Here is a 16247-nt window from a genome sequence, read left to right on the forward strand (position 1 = left end):
CCACCTTCCCCAGCTCCGCGTAAGCTACGTTCTTCCTCAGCCGCCGCGTCAGCTCCACGGCGTCGATGCCCTCTCCCACCACCTCCACCTGGTTCTTCCCCCCCCCCGTCAGAGCCGCCGATTCAACACCTGAAAACACACACACAACACACAGTTATTCACTATAATTATTTAATTGTTTTTTCTCGAATCTAAATCCTTTCATCCAGATACAATCGTGTACCTGATACGCAGACAGAAATCTTGAGGGCTTTGGAGCGTGATTTCTCGTCGTTCATCGACACCTTTATCACAATCTTTTGCTGCAGACATCGAAGGAACAATTTTATTCCAAAAAAATAAAAATTAAACAAAGAAAACTCTCTGTATGTAAACAATTTGGCAATCATACCTTCATTTTTGTTGAGTGATGAGTGCAGGAAGGAGTAAAAGGAGAAAGAGATGAGAAACTTAGAGAGTAAAAACAGAGTAGTACGAAAGTCCTGAGTCTGAGAAAGAAGGAAGAAGAGAGTGGCTATTTATAGGCAAATGAATCTCAGGGAGGGACGGAGGGAGAGCTTATCATTAAATGTACGATTTTTATAATTTAAAATTTTACATATAATATTTTTTATATTTATTTTTGTTTAGTAAATTATTTTTTTTATTAATTAATTTTACAGAATTTATTAATATTATTAAAAAAATTAAATAAAATTTATATTTATTCTAAATTAATTTATTACTAATTTATTAAAATTTAAATAAATATTTTTTTTGAATAAATTAACTGTGTAGATATACCTCCATACTTACCACTGAGTCGCCTGACAAACAATAGTGATAATTTACATGCACTTATAAATGACTCATATAATTTACGATATTAAGTTTATCGTAAAATTCAAATTATATTTTTTAGTTATAATTTTAAATTATTAGATAATGTTTTTTCCATTAATATGTAATTTTATTAGGAATAGTTACATCTACACCTCTAACCTATAACTTATTTGCACAAACTATCCATCCCTTTAAATTACGGGTTACATGTCTACCCAGCATGTGAAATGAGCAAAACTTTTCCCTTAAAAAAAGAAATAGCAAATTACCCCCTGTATTCTGAAAAATGAATAGAGAGATAATTTGCTTTATTTTTCAAAACACAAGGAATAATTTGCTATTTTTTTATAAGGAATTTTTTGCTCATTTCTCATACTACATGAGGACAAATTGCATTTTTTCCTTTAAATTACACGTACACTGATCCACCCACCAAAAACGTCAAAATCATCTACACGCACTATCTATGTTTTTCGAAAAAACTACACATACACTCTCTAAAAACATTAACATTATTATATAAACTATTTCTATTTTTTAGCTGATGCGAATAGTTTTTGTAATCACGCAAATAATTTGAATAATTTATGTAAATTCTCTTTTAATTATTTAAATAAAAAAAAAAACGGAAAGTAAGCGCAAAGGGTGGTTTGAGAAGATTCAATGAAAGGGAGATTACGTCGCAAAGATGATGTAAAGGTCGTGTTGAATTATTATATGATGATAAAGTCATCTTCTGTGTAATTTCCTGAGGAATTAATACGTCACTTGAAGAACATTCAGTCCCACCAAATATTATAATAAATAATAATATTGATGATAAAATATCAATCAACAACCATAAAATTATTATTAAGGATATATATTGTTTGACAAATATTTATTCTTATCAGTCATAAGTTACGAGTATATGTGGCACGCTCACGTGTGTGCGTATAATTAATTTTAAATTTTAAAAAATATTATTATTTTAAAATTTATTAATTAAATTAATAAAATATTAAAAACTATAAAACATGAGAAAATATTAGTTGTGATTTCTGGAAATGAGCACTTTTCTTCTCTTCTATTGTGAATTTTACTTTTGCCCCTTCAACTTTATGCTCATAGCACTTTGCCCTCTCAAGTTACGTATATTGCGTTTTTCTCCCTCCAACTAAATTAGTACAACATGTGTGATCTAGTCTTGTCCCTCTTTTGGGAAGTTGTTGAACATTTTATGTTAAATCTAATAATATAGGACAATTAATTTTAAACCAAATATTTAGAAATAAAAATGAAAATAAGTGGATTGTATATTAAAGCAATAAATTTTATTTAAAAATTTAATTTCTATTATAACAAGTAATTTTAAAAAAAATCTCGAATAACGTTGAACTAAACTGGTAAAATCATCCAAAAAAGTTAATATTCACACACACAAAGAATGCCATACATTAGATAATTATATTAAAAGAATTTGAAAAATAACCACTGACTTTGTGAGTCGCTTGAAGAAATATGACTTTTTACTATTGTTAATTATTATAGTTAAAAGTAAAAAAAATCATAGTGGATATTAACCGTTGTTTCTACAAGCGACGCTGAAATATTTATTATAGCTAAAATCTATAGTAATTATTTAACAAATTACATAATTCTAAAGAAATTTTCTAGATGGTCGTAAGACTGTGGATGAGAATTGACTATGTATAGAATTACAGTATTTGGAAACCTATATTTTTTATTCTTGAGAGTCCATAATATTATTTTTTGGATTCATTCTTGTGGACTATCTGGTGACTATTAATTATTAAAACTAAAATTATGTAATCATTAATTATTAAAACTACAATTATCATGTGATTATAAATTACTCTGAAATTCATAAGTTTAAATCTATCAACACAAATATAGCCTTAGAGGGAAAAAAATAACGATACTAAAATTATCACTAAATATAATTTATAAGCATTATTAAGCAATAATAATTTTTATTTTACCGTTGTATCATGATTTTAATAGTCTTAAATTGACAACATTTGCATGAAAATTGTACCCAACAAAAAATTATTGATATATATATATATATATATATATTGTCCATATAAGTTGTCATTATGTACAGTTATGACACATATATAGTGACGACAATTATAATAAAAAAATATGTGTGTTATTATTATATGTATAATGTCATTAATTGCTTATATTGACAATTTTATCCAAAATTCTTGTAATTAATAATTATAATCAATAAATTAAATATTATTTTTTTTAACTAAAAGTTTTAATAAAGAAATCAATATCACGCGCGCACACAACCGCAAAAAAAAAAGAATCATGGGAAGGTTTTGCAATAAACATATTTTAGGTAGGTAAATGAGAAGATTTTAGTAGTTAAGTAGGAAGAACGTTTTTGTCCCGTCACTGCCCAAGTTATTTTATTAGGGGGGTTTTATTACCTTTCATAATTTAGGGGTGAATGCAACTTAAATATATTTTAAGGGTGCAAAGTGTATTTATGCCAATAATTGAGGGGGCAAAGTGAAAAAAACCACCCCTTTATTTTGTGTACTAAAATAAGACTCGAAAGACTTTGAATTCTAGGGTATGTATGGGGTCACCTTTTATTAATAGTTGTCCTTAACATCATGACTTATCAAGTCAACGCGACTCAGTCTGATGTCTTAAGTCAACATTTTCTATTTTGTTTATGAATATATATTTATTTTACAAATAATAAAAAATAAAAATGTTAACTTCAAAAGCACACCGTGTAGAATTTCCTGAAGGTCTTTATTATATAGATTGATGATTAATATATCATAAAATTAATTAAATAAAATAGTGAAAGAAATATCAAGAAATAATTTCTTGAATTCCACAACTTTTTTTTTCTTGAATATTTAAGGGAAAAAAAAATATACGTGATTATGTAGATATAATAATATTTAAAAACGATAATAAATCGAACTGATTAATTGATATATGCATGCGCACGTCCCATACCAACGCTAATAAACCCTAAAAAGTTATTTTTATAACAAAATTGTGGGACTCGTATAAATTTAAAGGAAATAATACTTTGCACAATGATGCATTAGTCACGTCAAACGCCCCATTACTAATATATTGAACTGGTTATAAATTTCATTGTGTTGATATATATTTAAAAGAAGGATCATAGTCTAATTAATTTTGAGTAAAAAACTAAAATAAAATTGTGTAAATCCCTTGATTAAGTGTGGTTAGGTACAAAAGTTGTGTACACACGACATAAACAATTGTACATAACGCTATATTCAATTGTAAGGGAGTGGAATGATGCATGCAATAGATACAAACCCTCCTGTCTTACAGTTAGAGTGGAAATTAGGGTTAAAAAATTAATTAAAACTGCTTAATATTTGATTTGAGATTGATTGATAAAACCTCGTTTGAATTTGGTTCTTTAATTTGACAAATTAAACTTGAACTTAAGTTTTTCTTTTATACGTTTTCAAATTCAGTTTACGGCTTCATTCAATTCTCAAAAATATAATAAAATATATTTTAAAATATCAAATTACTTAATTTTCTGAATTAATTAAAATTCGTTCGAGCTCGACTTGATTATTAATCAAACCAAACTCAAATACATTCCAAGCTCGATAGTGACTCAAACAAGTTCGAACAATAATATGTTTGACTCAATTCGACTTATACATAGAACCCATAAAATTTGATATCACTAAAATTTTCTTCTAGAATCTTGTACTCTTTATTATCAAGATTTGGTAAAATAATTTAGGGTACGTAAATCACAACGGTATTTTTTGAGATTTGTCATAATTACAAATACTCCCTCGTTGTTTAAAAATTTAAAAAATACCCCTTAAAATTAGTATCTTTTAATAAATACCCTGTCGTGAAGCTCATTGTAGATGATATTTTTTTAGACATCCTTCTACTATACAACAGCACACATTTATATGTATTTGAATTTATTTGTATTTTTTTTTTAACTAAAAAACACATCAATGTGTTAGGATAATATATGTGCATGAAATATGAAAAGTTAGGTAATTATAATATATAAAATTTATGTGATTTAGAGAATTCTGTTACGTTGTTCACGATTTGATCCTCGTTTATGAAAAAAAAAAAAAAAACAAATTGAAAATCTCAAGGAAGAGTAGTGAATTCGTGAAATCATTTCACACGGTTTAGAAACGCGATTTTTGGCATAAACCGTGAATGTCGCAATCAATCGAAAGGCATGTAACGTAATGACCACTCCAATTTGACCACAAAAATTAATAAAGAGTTCTTTTTTAAAAAATAATAATAAAAGAGTTGATACTGATATTTTCATTGTTATTAAAGGGAATATCTTCAGTTTTTATTTATGTTTCAATGAATCAATAAATAGATTTCAGATGAAACAAAGACCATTCCAACTATTTTCAAGTATTGAATAAAAGAATTATTAAATTTAAATACAATTTCAAAAGAATACATTATTTTGTGCGTAAAAATATATAAATAAATGTATTTTAACATCTCAACACTAATTCCAACACTTATTTTTTGTTATTATTACTATGCAAAAAATAAGTAAATGCTATATTTTAGAAATAAATATTGAAAATAAAATAGCAGGCAAATGCCGAGCTCCAAGATTCTTGAACTATTCTCTGGTTTCGAGTCTCGATAATGTGTGGATATATATTTGCTTTTTCAAAATAATTTCTAATTTATTCTCTTTATGTTCATTCAAAATCATTGATGTACTTAGAGGTTGTTTGGCTAATTTTATTTAAATCATCTTATAATCTTATAAATCTAATAAAATATTTTAGGAGATTATAAGAGTTTAATTTTATTTTAAAAATAAACTTTTGAAGAATTTGATAAATTCATACGTTGGAATTTACAGAATGTGTTTACTAGAGGTGGCAGTGGAGCAGGTATAAAAATAAGTTGAGATAGATCTGATTGGCTGAATTTTCATTTTCTTTTTCTAAATGTTATATACCAAGGAAACTGGGGAAGGGGTTATCTACACAAATTATGTAATATTATTGATATAATTTATATTTTATAATTCCGTTATTAAAAATATCTATAAATAATATAAAATAATAAAATAAAATATATATGGGGCGAGTATACATGAACATGAGACTTGTCCCAGTCACCTAGGAGGATAATCTAATAATTTTATACTAAAATATTTTTATGAGAGGTTTTGTGTTTGAACCTGAGTGTGTGCATTAAAAAAAGAAAAGAAAATATAACTTAGACCTGCCCTTGCTCCGAATTGGTCCTATTTGTTAGGACCTGCTACATGCCCCATTACCCAATTTATCGACTTGTATCCTCCCCACTTGAGGTGGATCAGGGGCGGGAGACCAAAAAATTTAGACCCGCTGCCAAGCCTAGTTTCCATATCTTATAACATATTTGATATAATAAACGCTAAAAAGAATGACGTGATATCATTTGGATTAAGTAAGTAACTATTTTTGACATACTTTATATTTTAAATATTTTTGAAGTATTTCCCATAAATATTACATATTAGTTCAACTCTAAATTAAATGTAAGAGATACTCTTTTTACATAAATGAAAAAATTGAGGAATTATTAAAAGCTTCAAAAGCATACCTTATGAGCTGCAGATTTAGCGAATGTGGGGTGGAGGGAACTAACTGCTTTACATGCTCTCTCAATACCTTTCATTATAACTATATATATATTGATGGGGTTTTTAAATGTTTGATTCTAAATTTGCTGTAATTTAGGAGGAAATTTTCTTGACTGAAACCTAATAAGTATAATAATCATCAGAAGTTGCTATGGAAGTGCTAATTGTTAAGTTACTGTGAAAGTGCTCAAATCATACACGCTTTTGTTGTTTCAAATTTGAAGGAAGATACTGATCCAATCTGCATTGCCTTTCCCACAAAAGTTGGAAGCCTTTCCTCTGCTAACTATGAAGCCCTCATTGCAATAGATTTTGTTTTTGTGGTACAAATAAATTGTAAAGAAATTGACGATAATTATATTTGCACTCCCTATTTTATGGTTTATTTATATAAATCACTCTGATTTTTTGTATAATTATCGAAACTACCTTCGACTGTCACAAAATAATTGTGATATATATAATGATGTTAATATTTTTAAGGGCTGTGTGTGCAATTTTTAAAACATAAGGGTCGTTTGTGTGAATTATGTTGAAAATTTTGATGGGTGTATGTGTAATTATCCAAAACACAGAGATGACTTGTGAAATATACCATAAATCGGGGGATGTAAGTGTAATTATCCCAAAAAACTGCAGTAGTGAAAATTGAGAGCATTTGAAATAAAAGTGAAAGGTGAAAAAAAGTTCTTCTCATTCAAACACTCGCAACATTACCGCTTAATTTAAATTTTCATCACAAAAAACAGAGACTACTACAAACACCTTCAAAAACAAATTTAATTTAAACAATTCAAAATAAAAAAAGTTGTTTTCTTTTTACTTTCAACAAAAAGAACTGATAAGTATTTAAATTTAAATTAAATATTTCTTAGAGGAACTTAAATTAAATTTATTACAAACACCCCCATGAAAGTCTCAGAACAGCACAGCCCGTGAACAGGAACAGATGGCAAATATGGACCACGCTCTTACCAAGTAGCCCGGTCCGATCCCACTTAATATGCCCAAGCCCACCTACGTTTGTTTGTTTGTTTTGTTTTTTGTTTTTTTTTCTTTTTCATTTAAATATTTTTTTATTTATACTTTTATATAATTGAAAATATGTCTCTTATGTCTTCAATTTTACGTTTAAAATTATTTTAATAATTTTTAGTTTGTCTCTCATATTTCTTTTTCTTCTCATTTTTTCAAATAATTCTCCTAACTTTTTTAATATTTTTATTTACAGCATAATATTAGTAAAATTTAAAAATAATGGTACATACATTTGAATATACCACATGTAACAATTTTAATTAATGTTGGATGATTATTTGGTATGTATCATCTTTCTACGAAATATTACTAAGAAGTTTAATTAATCAAAAAGTATTGGACCCATACAATATATATAATTGATGGACTATGCGATATTCTGCATGGACCCATGTTTGCTCTGCTCGTACCTACTTTTGGTATACTTTGATTTGATTCTTTATAATTTACAAAATTGATGTGATTTATAATTTAATTAGTGTCTTGTTGTGCGAAATATTATCTTATCTGATTCTGTATAAATTTCACAAATTTTGTCCTAGAAAGGCGCATCGTTAGGGAGATGGGATTTTAGGACTTATAAACCATTCAAAGTCCTCAATTACAACTAAAGTGGGATGCTTTGCCTACATCATTAACTCCAGACAAGAAATTTGTGAGAGGCACATGGCCTTTTTCCCATAGATGATGCCAAAGTTTGATGGGGGGGGGGGGGGGGGAAGGGGGGGAGGGAATGAACACGCATAAGATAGAAGTTAATCATTTTCTTTTCAATTCCTTCTCCTTCCAAAATTCCTCTTTACAATAAAATTTAGGGGTATTTACCAAATTATGACCGTTTTTACACTTTGGTTTATATTTTTTTTTATGTCAATTTACCATCTCAATTTTACGAAATTTTGCACTTTGCCATTTATAACTATTTTTTCACCAACTTTTTTATAAAAAAGACATCACATGCAATTCACATGTGATATTTAAAGATTATGCAATGTGATAGTTTTTACTTATGCACAACATTTGATGTTTTTTCGGCAAAGCAATTAACAAAAAAATAGTCATATATGTCAAAGTGCAAATTTTATAAAGTTAAGAAGGTAAGCTAACAAAATAAAAAAATAAATGTCAAAGTGTAAAAACAAACATAATTCGAATGACAAAATGTTATTTACTTTATACTAATGCTGGCAATAAATGTGAGAGGGTATAAAATCAATTTTGCTCCCTCAACAACTACAAATTTATGGATACAATTCATTGGCAAAAGTTAATATAGTAATTACAAAATAATATAAATTATAGGATCTTGATTTTTCATTGTTTCTTATAAAAATAGTTTGACTTTCCTTTTGAATCATTACAAAACACTTTCTATATTTAAAAAAAATAAAACAAATTACATATTATTAATACATAGAAGGTAATCTGCAACTTTTTTTTACAGATTTTTTTCCGCTCATTTTTTGTTTGATTTTTTCGCTCATTTCTACGTATGTAAATTGCATGTAACCCAATTTCGATTTATTCTCCCTTTTTCAAGAATTTTAAGAATGGTGTTGGGCGATATGTTTATTTTAAGAATTTAAAAATAATTAAATTAATTTTTCACTCTACAAAAAAAAAAAATGTGTCAGGGAATCACTTATTCCCCGGAACTCATAGCATATATATAGAATTGAAACTGAAAATGGTGGTAGGTGAGCTGAAAGCAACAGTACAGAAATGGAGGAGTAGTGCTACTCACCAAACTTATAGGCACTACTCACCAACTCCTTTCTTAAGCACACCCGCTCTACATTTCCACTCAAAGGAGGATTGCATAATCTGTTGACAACTCTGTCGTAAGTGATCTCTCTATTCACTCTTGATGATGGGATTTCTTGGAAGTTGAAACTTGATAGATACCCCATTTTAGATGCTCAATCTGTTCTTAAGGAAGGATTCATGTTTTCTTGAGACAATGGATCCAATTGGAGCCCTCCAACTTAGATTCTTGATTTCTGCCTTCTTTCATCTGTCAAGATTGAAGATTTTTTCGGTTCTTGTTCTTACACTAGTCTGTGGATCTATGTTACTTACTTTTACATTAGAATTCTGGGATAGTGCATAAGGTACGTACATGTGGTTCAGTAGCTGCATTTTTACTAATACATGATTGCTGGAGTACTTGTGTGTTAGGAAAATGTTGAGTAATTTGATTGTGGGAACTTGAATATTTTGGATTGTATCAAATTTATGGGTGGTCTGAAAGGTTAGTGACAAAGACAATGGATGGGTTGAGTTCTTCAGAGCAGACTGTCGGCATCTGTAGTTTAGGATGGACTTAAATTCCCCACGTATGTTCTCTTCATTCAGGTTCATGGCAAATGGTGCATATGGGCGGGGGCATATTTGGTTCATCAACACTCGTCTTAATTTTTTGATTGAACCATGGTCTAGTGGATGGAAATGTTGCCTTATCGGTTGTTGTCTTCTTGTTTAGCGAAGTATAGTCTTTGAGATAATAATACTGCGATTTATGCTGACCTTGTTGTCACTTGTCCTACTTGTGTGTGTGAAGAAAACTGTACGAGGCACATGCTCCTCATGCAAATGTTTGATGAGAATTATAGAACGGATTGTTACAAATGTCTAGAATGTTAGTTACCATCTCCCATATATTTTAGGAGTGTTTCTTGAGAAAATTCAGATAGGAGCAGCAAGTATTTAGTAGTGTGTATTCCATAGCTTGTGTAAAGTCAAACCCAACATGTTCCATTCTTCATATAACTTATTGACTGTTGAAGTACTGATCGTTATCACTTTTGTACGACTTCAATTTCCAAGTTCATTTGCCTAAAGTATCCTGTGGTAACTAAGCTAACCCTGATTTGGCTTGCTGAAATAATTTTACCACATTCTTGTATTCAGTTTTGATCTTTGACCAAACAAGTTCAACAAAGAATGAAATACTCTGGGCAGACTTCCACCCTATGAACCCAATTTCAGCTCAACTAAGTCCAGTACCCTATTTAGATACCGATCCTCTTCTTTTGATTCCGTACTATCAAGTGTAGAAACCTCAAAAATATAAATTACAAGTGTGTGAACTTGTTTAGTTTACTATGACCTCAATTATCTGATTCTAGCTTAACCTTGACCTTTATGTTTATCCTGAATATATTGAAACTATGCCAAACAGTTCTTCTGCTGTTTCTTCTGATTGGTACCATGTGTTCCGAGTCACAAACATGATCATTGCTGACCGCACATTCTTTCGAACATAAACAGATGAATTGGTAACATATGTTTATCGACCCATTGCTAGAGAAGCAGTTATCTTGAACTAGACTTTGAATCCCCTGCATTCACATGTAACCAGGGGAAAAGAAAAAGAAAAAAGAAAAAAAGAAAAGGGATGCCCTACCCCATACTCTCTTGTGCACAAGTACCCAGTACCCTCTGCATCTTTTCCTGCTCCTGTGTGCTGCAAGTGATAATCCTGAAGTATTTTTTATCTTTACCTGATATATATGCAAGTCTGAAGTTTTTGCCTTAGATCTTATAGTATGGTGAATATCGCAGATGATTATTTCTACTCAAAGGCCATAATCATTCCATATAAGCGGTCATCTCCTGGAATTTTTTTATAGTTGCTTTGACTGGATTTCTATTTGTTGGCTCCCAATGATTGTAGGTCTTCCTGTTGTTTATCTTTTTGGATAAAGATAATTGATATTCAGATGGCGCAGGTGGCTGAAAATCCAAATGAAGAGGTAATTTTCAGCCCAAATGTCAGTTTCTCATAGTGCAGAAGGAAACAAAATTGATTTGCTCTCCATACTTTTACATGTTAGGTGCACTTCTTTTAGTAAATACCTATAATGATTTGCTTCTGATATTGCTAATTATCTGCATTTCTTGCTTAGGTTGTTCTTGGTGAGGAAATAGGCCATGCAAGAGTGATTACTTTGAACCAGCCTCGACGACTGAATGTTATATCATCTGACGTGGTATCTTGAGGAAATTTTTCCCAAATTCAATTCCTTTTCAGATTGCATGTTCTCATCTTTTTTAAGATTTTATTGAGAACCTTCTCAAAATCTCGGACTAGGTTGCTTTGCTGGCAAAGCTTCTGGAAAAGTGGGAAAAAGATGATGAAGCAGAACTTATACTCATCAAGGTCGGTTAACAGCAAAAGCTCTTATATACTGGTTAGATTTATAAAATGGCCATGTAGAGTGGCTTTTATGCAATTGTATCTCAAAGGATTCTCTGACTTAGGTCCATAACTTCCACACAGTTTAGCTCAAAGTTTCTCATGTTGTCTTAGGGATCTGGGCGTGCTTTCTCAGCGGGAGGGGATCTGAAAATGTTTTATGATGGAAGGACATCAAGTAAGTGGATTTCATAGGAGATTTGATTATAGCATGCATCTCTTTGAGGTTAGCGGAAGTTTGCATAAACTTTTTCCTTATTATTTCAGAGGATTCAAATCTTGAAGTGGTTTATAGAATGTATTGGCTTTGTTACCACATCCATACATACAAGAAACCAGAGGTATCAGTCATCTGTAAAAGTAAAAGGTCTTTATTTTTCAATCAGTTTGTGAAGTCCATAATAAGACTCGAGTCATTGTTGACCTTGTCAGGTTGCTCTAGTTCATGGAATTTCTATGGGAGGAGGTGCATCCTTAATGGCCCCAATGAAGTTTTCTGTTGTCACAGAAAAAACTGTTAGACGGATATTCCTTCCTTTCATAATCCATATTTTGGTAATTTGGATCTTAGTGGTTTCACTTGTAATATGCAATCAATGTTTACTAGGTTTTTGCAACTCCAGAGGCAAGCATTGGGTTTCATACTGACTGCGGTTTTTCATACATGCTCTCCCGCCTCCCCGGGCATCTAGGTAAGCCAGAAAGAAGTACCATTGAGGAATTCCCCACCTTTTGCTTCATGAAGATTTCTTCTTTCTCGAAGTGTGGCTGATTTCATTAAGTGCTTCATTAGGGGAATTTTTGGGCTTAACTGGGGCAAGGCTGAATGGTGCAGAACTGGTTGCAGCAGGGCTTGCCACTCATTTTGTCCCTTCCGAGGTTAGATGAAATTCTACCAATAGCATGGTACTTCAGGTTTCTAACAGTGAAGTAAAATATCAAACGTGATTTTCGAGGCTATTTGCAACAGAAAATAAAACCTAAGAATTCTGTTCTCAATGTGACCGTGAGTTTGTGGAAGAGGCAAAACATCAGTATCTCCCCGTTGATAATATTTTAAGGAGCTATGATTTTGTGGAGATTATTGCTGCAGGGCCGTTTATATTGAATATTAATAGAAAAACTGAACGTCTAATTCAATAATGCTTCAACTAAGTAATATAATTATTTATTCATACACAATAAATTTGTCATTTATATTATTAAAATATTGAATATTAATAGAAAAACTAAACATCTAATTCAATAATGCTTCAATTAAGTAATATAATTGTTCATTCATACACAATAAATAATCTTCCACGATTTCCAAAAATATAGTCTATTATTAATTAATCATAGCAATTTAATTTATAATTCTATAACACATATGAATAGTATCAGATAATGTAGAAAATAAAATATAAAAATTCTAAAATGTTAAATATGTGAAAGCATACATTTTATCAGTGTTAAATTATTCAAATTATTTAAAAATTATAATATCAACTTTAGATGTGCAATTATGAAATAAATTAAAATTATTATGAGGGTAAAATAATCCAAAAGATGCTGAATTTATTTACGGACAAACCTTGCAGCTAGAAACGCCCTCAAGGTGCTTCTGTATTTGTCCATAATTAAAGTGACATCAGAACTTCAAATGTTCGACCTTCTTATGGTTGTTTAGGCTCGTGTTTCCATTTTCTCCTCAAAAACTACAAATTAGTGTTCGCCTCCAATCATTTAAACATTATCTTGGTTAAATGTGAAGAGGAAGAAAAGAATGAAGAATGTCCCTAATGCAATCCATGGAACAGATTATTTCTGGTGGGGAATGTATAACTTGGCTTGTGGCATATTGAATGCTCTTCTTGATCTCAACCCTGGTGTTTCTTATCTCCTCGATAGCACTTAAAGTAGATTACTCCAGAGGTTCCTACAATAGGTGTTACCGGTACCTTTGTGAGTCTTCCGTGAGTATGTACATTTCTCTATTGCCATGACAGGCCTGATCTTAGCACATGCTCGTTGAGAAAAAAGGCTGATTTTGCATGAGTTCCATAGATGAGTGTCTTTGAGTATGTTATCCCTTTTTCTCTGTCTCTAGTAGTGAAGTTCAGATGCAAACATAGGTTTAATGTTAAATGTTAGCAATCAGACTTGAAGCCAAATACTTGTTCCAGTGGATCTTGAAACATGGTCTGAACTCATGAAGATAGCTTTGCTGTATTTTTCACACCATCAACTGACTGATTCCATCTGTACAATTTTCTTTGCTTAGAAATTGGCAGAGCTAGAGAAGCGATTGATAAGTTTAAACAGTGGTGAAGACAATGCTGTCAACTCTGCCATCCAGGAATTCTCTGTTAATGTTCAGATTGATGAAAACAGTGTCCTGAACAAGTAATGTTGCTAAAATTGTTCGAATTCGTTAGGAAAGCAAATTTGTTGTCTTTCACGTGTCTGGTTTACATGCAGGAAAACAATCATCGATGAGTGCTTCTCCAAGGATTCTGTGGAGGAGATCATAACATCATTTGTGAGTGGTTCGAGGAACCTCGTAATCTTTGTATTTCATAGATTATCCAGGTGAACTATATTTCCATTTTCAGGAAGCTGAGGCGAGCAAGGAAGGAAATGGATGGATACTTACATTCCTTAAAGGCCTAAAGAGGTCATCGCCAACAGCATTAAAGATAACACTGCAGTCGGTAATATTTCTCCCTGATATCAATCAAGATTGCTACAAAAATATGAATTCGTATACTGGAAAGAATTTGCAATCCATGCATCCAGTAATTAACTATTTGGGTGAGAAAACTTGGATCTCTGTCATGGAGGAATTCTTTTCCCTTTCTATGTGTGTGGGTGCGTGCATGCGTGTGTCTCTCCTTTTTGGGGTTCTTTTTCCTGCAGTACCTCAATACTTTCCGATGCTCATCTTCTGGCTCCATTCCTCATAATATCAAGCGTCACTTCTAAATATGCCTCAGCTACAGTTCTTTATGCCCTCCTTTCCCACAGCAGTCATAAGTCCTTCCCGTTAATTTCATGAAATGCTTTCAAGCCTCCTCTCTTGCATACAACAATTGGCCACTCACAAGTGCTATTCGATCTCAGGCATTTTATCTCATTTACATTCTCTTTTTGTTTTCCGATGACGAATCATAAATTCAAAAAAAAGTTCCCATCAACCCTACAAATCTCTGAAATAGTCCTAGCAAGAGCTTGCAAACATCTTCTGCAGCTTGTATTATGTTATTCGGAAAATTTTTACTCATCAAACGAATTATCCTGTAACGTTTAAATGTTAAATTTTCCAATGAAATAATCTTGCTGCTTCTTGCTGTTGGAAATGACTGAGCATAGAGTAGGTGTTTTCTATTTCTTCTGATATTATACATAATAAGCTGTTAGCCCACATGAATCCTCACGTCATCTTTACATTATTTGAAGTGTGCTTGAATTTATCTTGCTCCTGATGGTGATCTTGATTGTCTTTAGATTCGTGAGGGAAGGAAGCAGACGCTGTCCGAATGCCTGAGGAAAGAGTTCCGCATCACAATGAATATCCTTCGTTCTGTAATATCCCCTGATGTTTACGAGGTATTATGGATATTTCTACTTCTCTATATCTGATACATGGTCCATTTTCCAATTATATTCCTTTATCTAACTGGCCTTTCCCCTTATTATCAACAAGGGTATTAGAGCTGTTACAATCGACAAGGATAACGCCCCAAAGGTACGTCCTGTGTTTGTTTTGTTGTTTTGAAGTAAGTTAAACTGGTGGAGAGGTGATGGGAACAACTTAGATGAGTAGCATTCTAATGTTCCATTGACTAAAAATACTAATAGAATGTTGGTATGTTCGGAGAGTGAAGAAAGAAAATTAGAAATCCAAAAGAACAAAAACTTAATTGGTGTCAAGTGCATCAAGAGGACTTCCATTCTATACACAACATGCTCTGACTTAGCGTCTCTTCCCCAACCCCTCATTTCTTCTTTATCGAAATCATTTCAGTGGGATCCCCCGAGTCTCGAGAGCGTGGATGCAGAAAAAGTCAAACAGGTATTTCGGCCGTTTGAACAAGAATTTGAGCTCAACATTCCAACAGGAGATGATTCTAGGTTAGTGTTCCTTGAACCTGAGATGTTACCTCATGATTTTTCGCAATATTGCTTCAACTTAATTGATTGTTTTCACAATTCTATTCAAACTGTTTTACCAGGTGGGAAGGAAAATATGAAGATTCACCATATGCAACTTCTAAGTGAGTGAAGAACCACATATTTATATACAAAACACACTATCTAAGAGGTAAGGGAGAGTGCGGACGATTGCCTGGCACAACTTGCAAGAGGTCTTAATCAATGCCAGTGAAGAACAGATGTTTCGACTTAATGGTTTGTCATATCAATAATCAAATATACGAAACGTGGAGTTATTATGTATTATTCACGAGCTTATTACGAACAAAGTCAATTCTTACTCCTTTCCCGTCCAATCCTAAGTAGGTATGTAGCTAAAAACAT

The 16247-nt window shown here is 31.5% G+C and overlaps 2 protein-coding genes across 3 annotated transcripts; one reads left to right on the forward strand and one right to left on the reverse strand.

Annotated features, from left to right (window-relative positions):
- Positions 10-552, reverse strand: LOC105165542 (heavy metal-associated isoprenylated plant protein 16-like; the record flags this gene model as incomplete). The annotated part of the gene is given in 3 exon segments (XM_020695071.1): positions 10-129; positions 224-302; positions 392-552. Coding segments are annotated over 3 exon segments (205 nt in total), but the record flags the coding sequence as incomplete, so codon positions are not given.
- Positions 9228-16207, forward strand: LOC105165543 (3-hydroxyisobutyryl-CoA hydrolase-like protein 5). 2 transcript variants are annotated; one of them, XM_011084596.2, is made up of 16 exons: positions 9228-9372; positions 11208-11286; positions 11440-11523; positions 11625-11693; positions 11844-11907; positions 11997-12070; positions 12162-12245; positions 12337-12421; positions 12523-12608; positions 13993-14114; positions 14190-14250; positions 14324-14422; positions 15216-15317; positions 15415-15456; positions 15736-15842; positions 15944-16207. In XM_011084596.2, exons 2-16 carry the CDS (start codon positions 11254-11256, stop codon positions 15987-15989), a joined length of 1158 nt encoding a protein of 385 aa, XP_011082898.1. In that variant the 5' UTR covers positions 9228-9372; positions 11208-11253; the 3' UTR covers positions 15990-16207. The 2 variants fall into 2 exon arrangements, with proteins under 2 accessions (XP_011082898.1, XP_020550729.1); XM_020695070.1 differs by lacking the exon at positions 9228-9372 and adding an exon at positions 9447-9642.

This window comes from Sesamum indicum, linkage group LG6, assembly GCF_000512975.1.
Source record: "Sesamum indicum cultivar Zhongzhi No. 13 linkage group LG6, S_indicum_v1.0, whole genome shotgun sequence".
Taxonomy (NCBI): Eukaryota; Viridiplantae; Streptophyta; class Magnoliopsida; order Lamiales; family Pedaliaceae; genus Sesamum; species Sesamum indicum.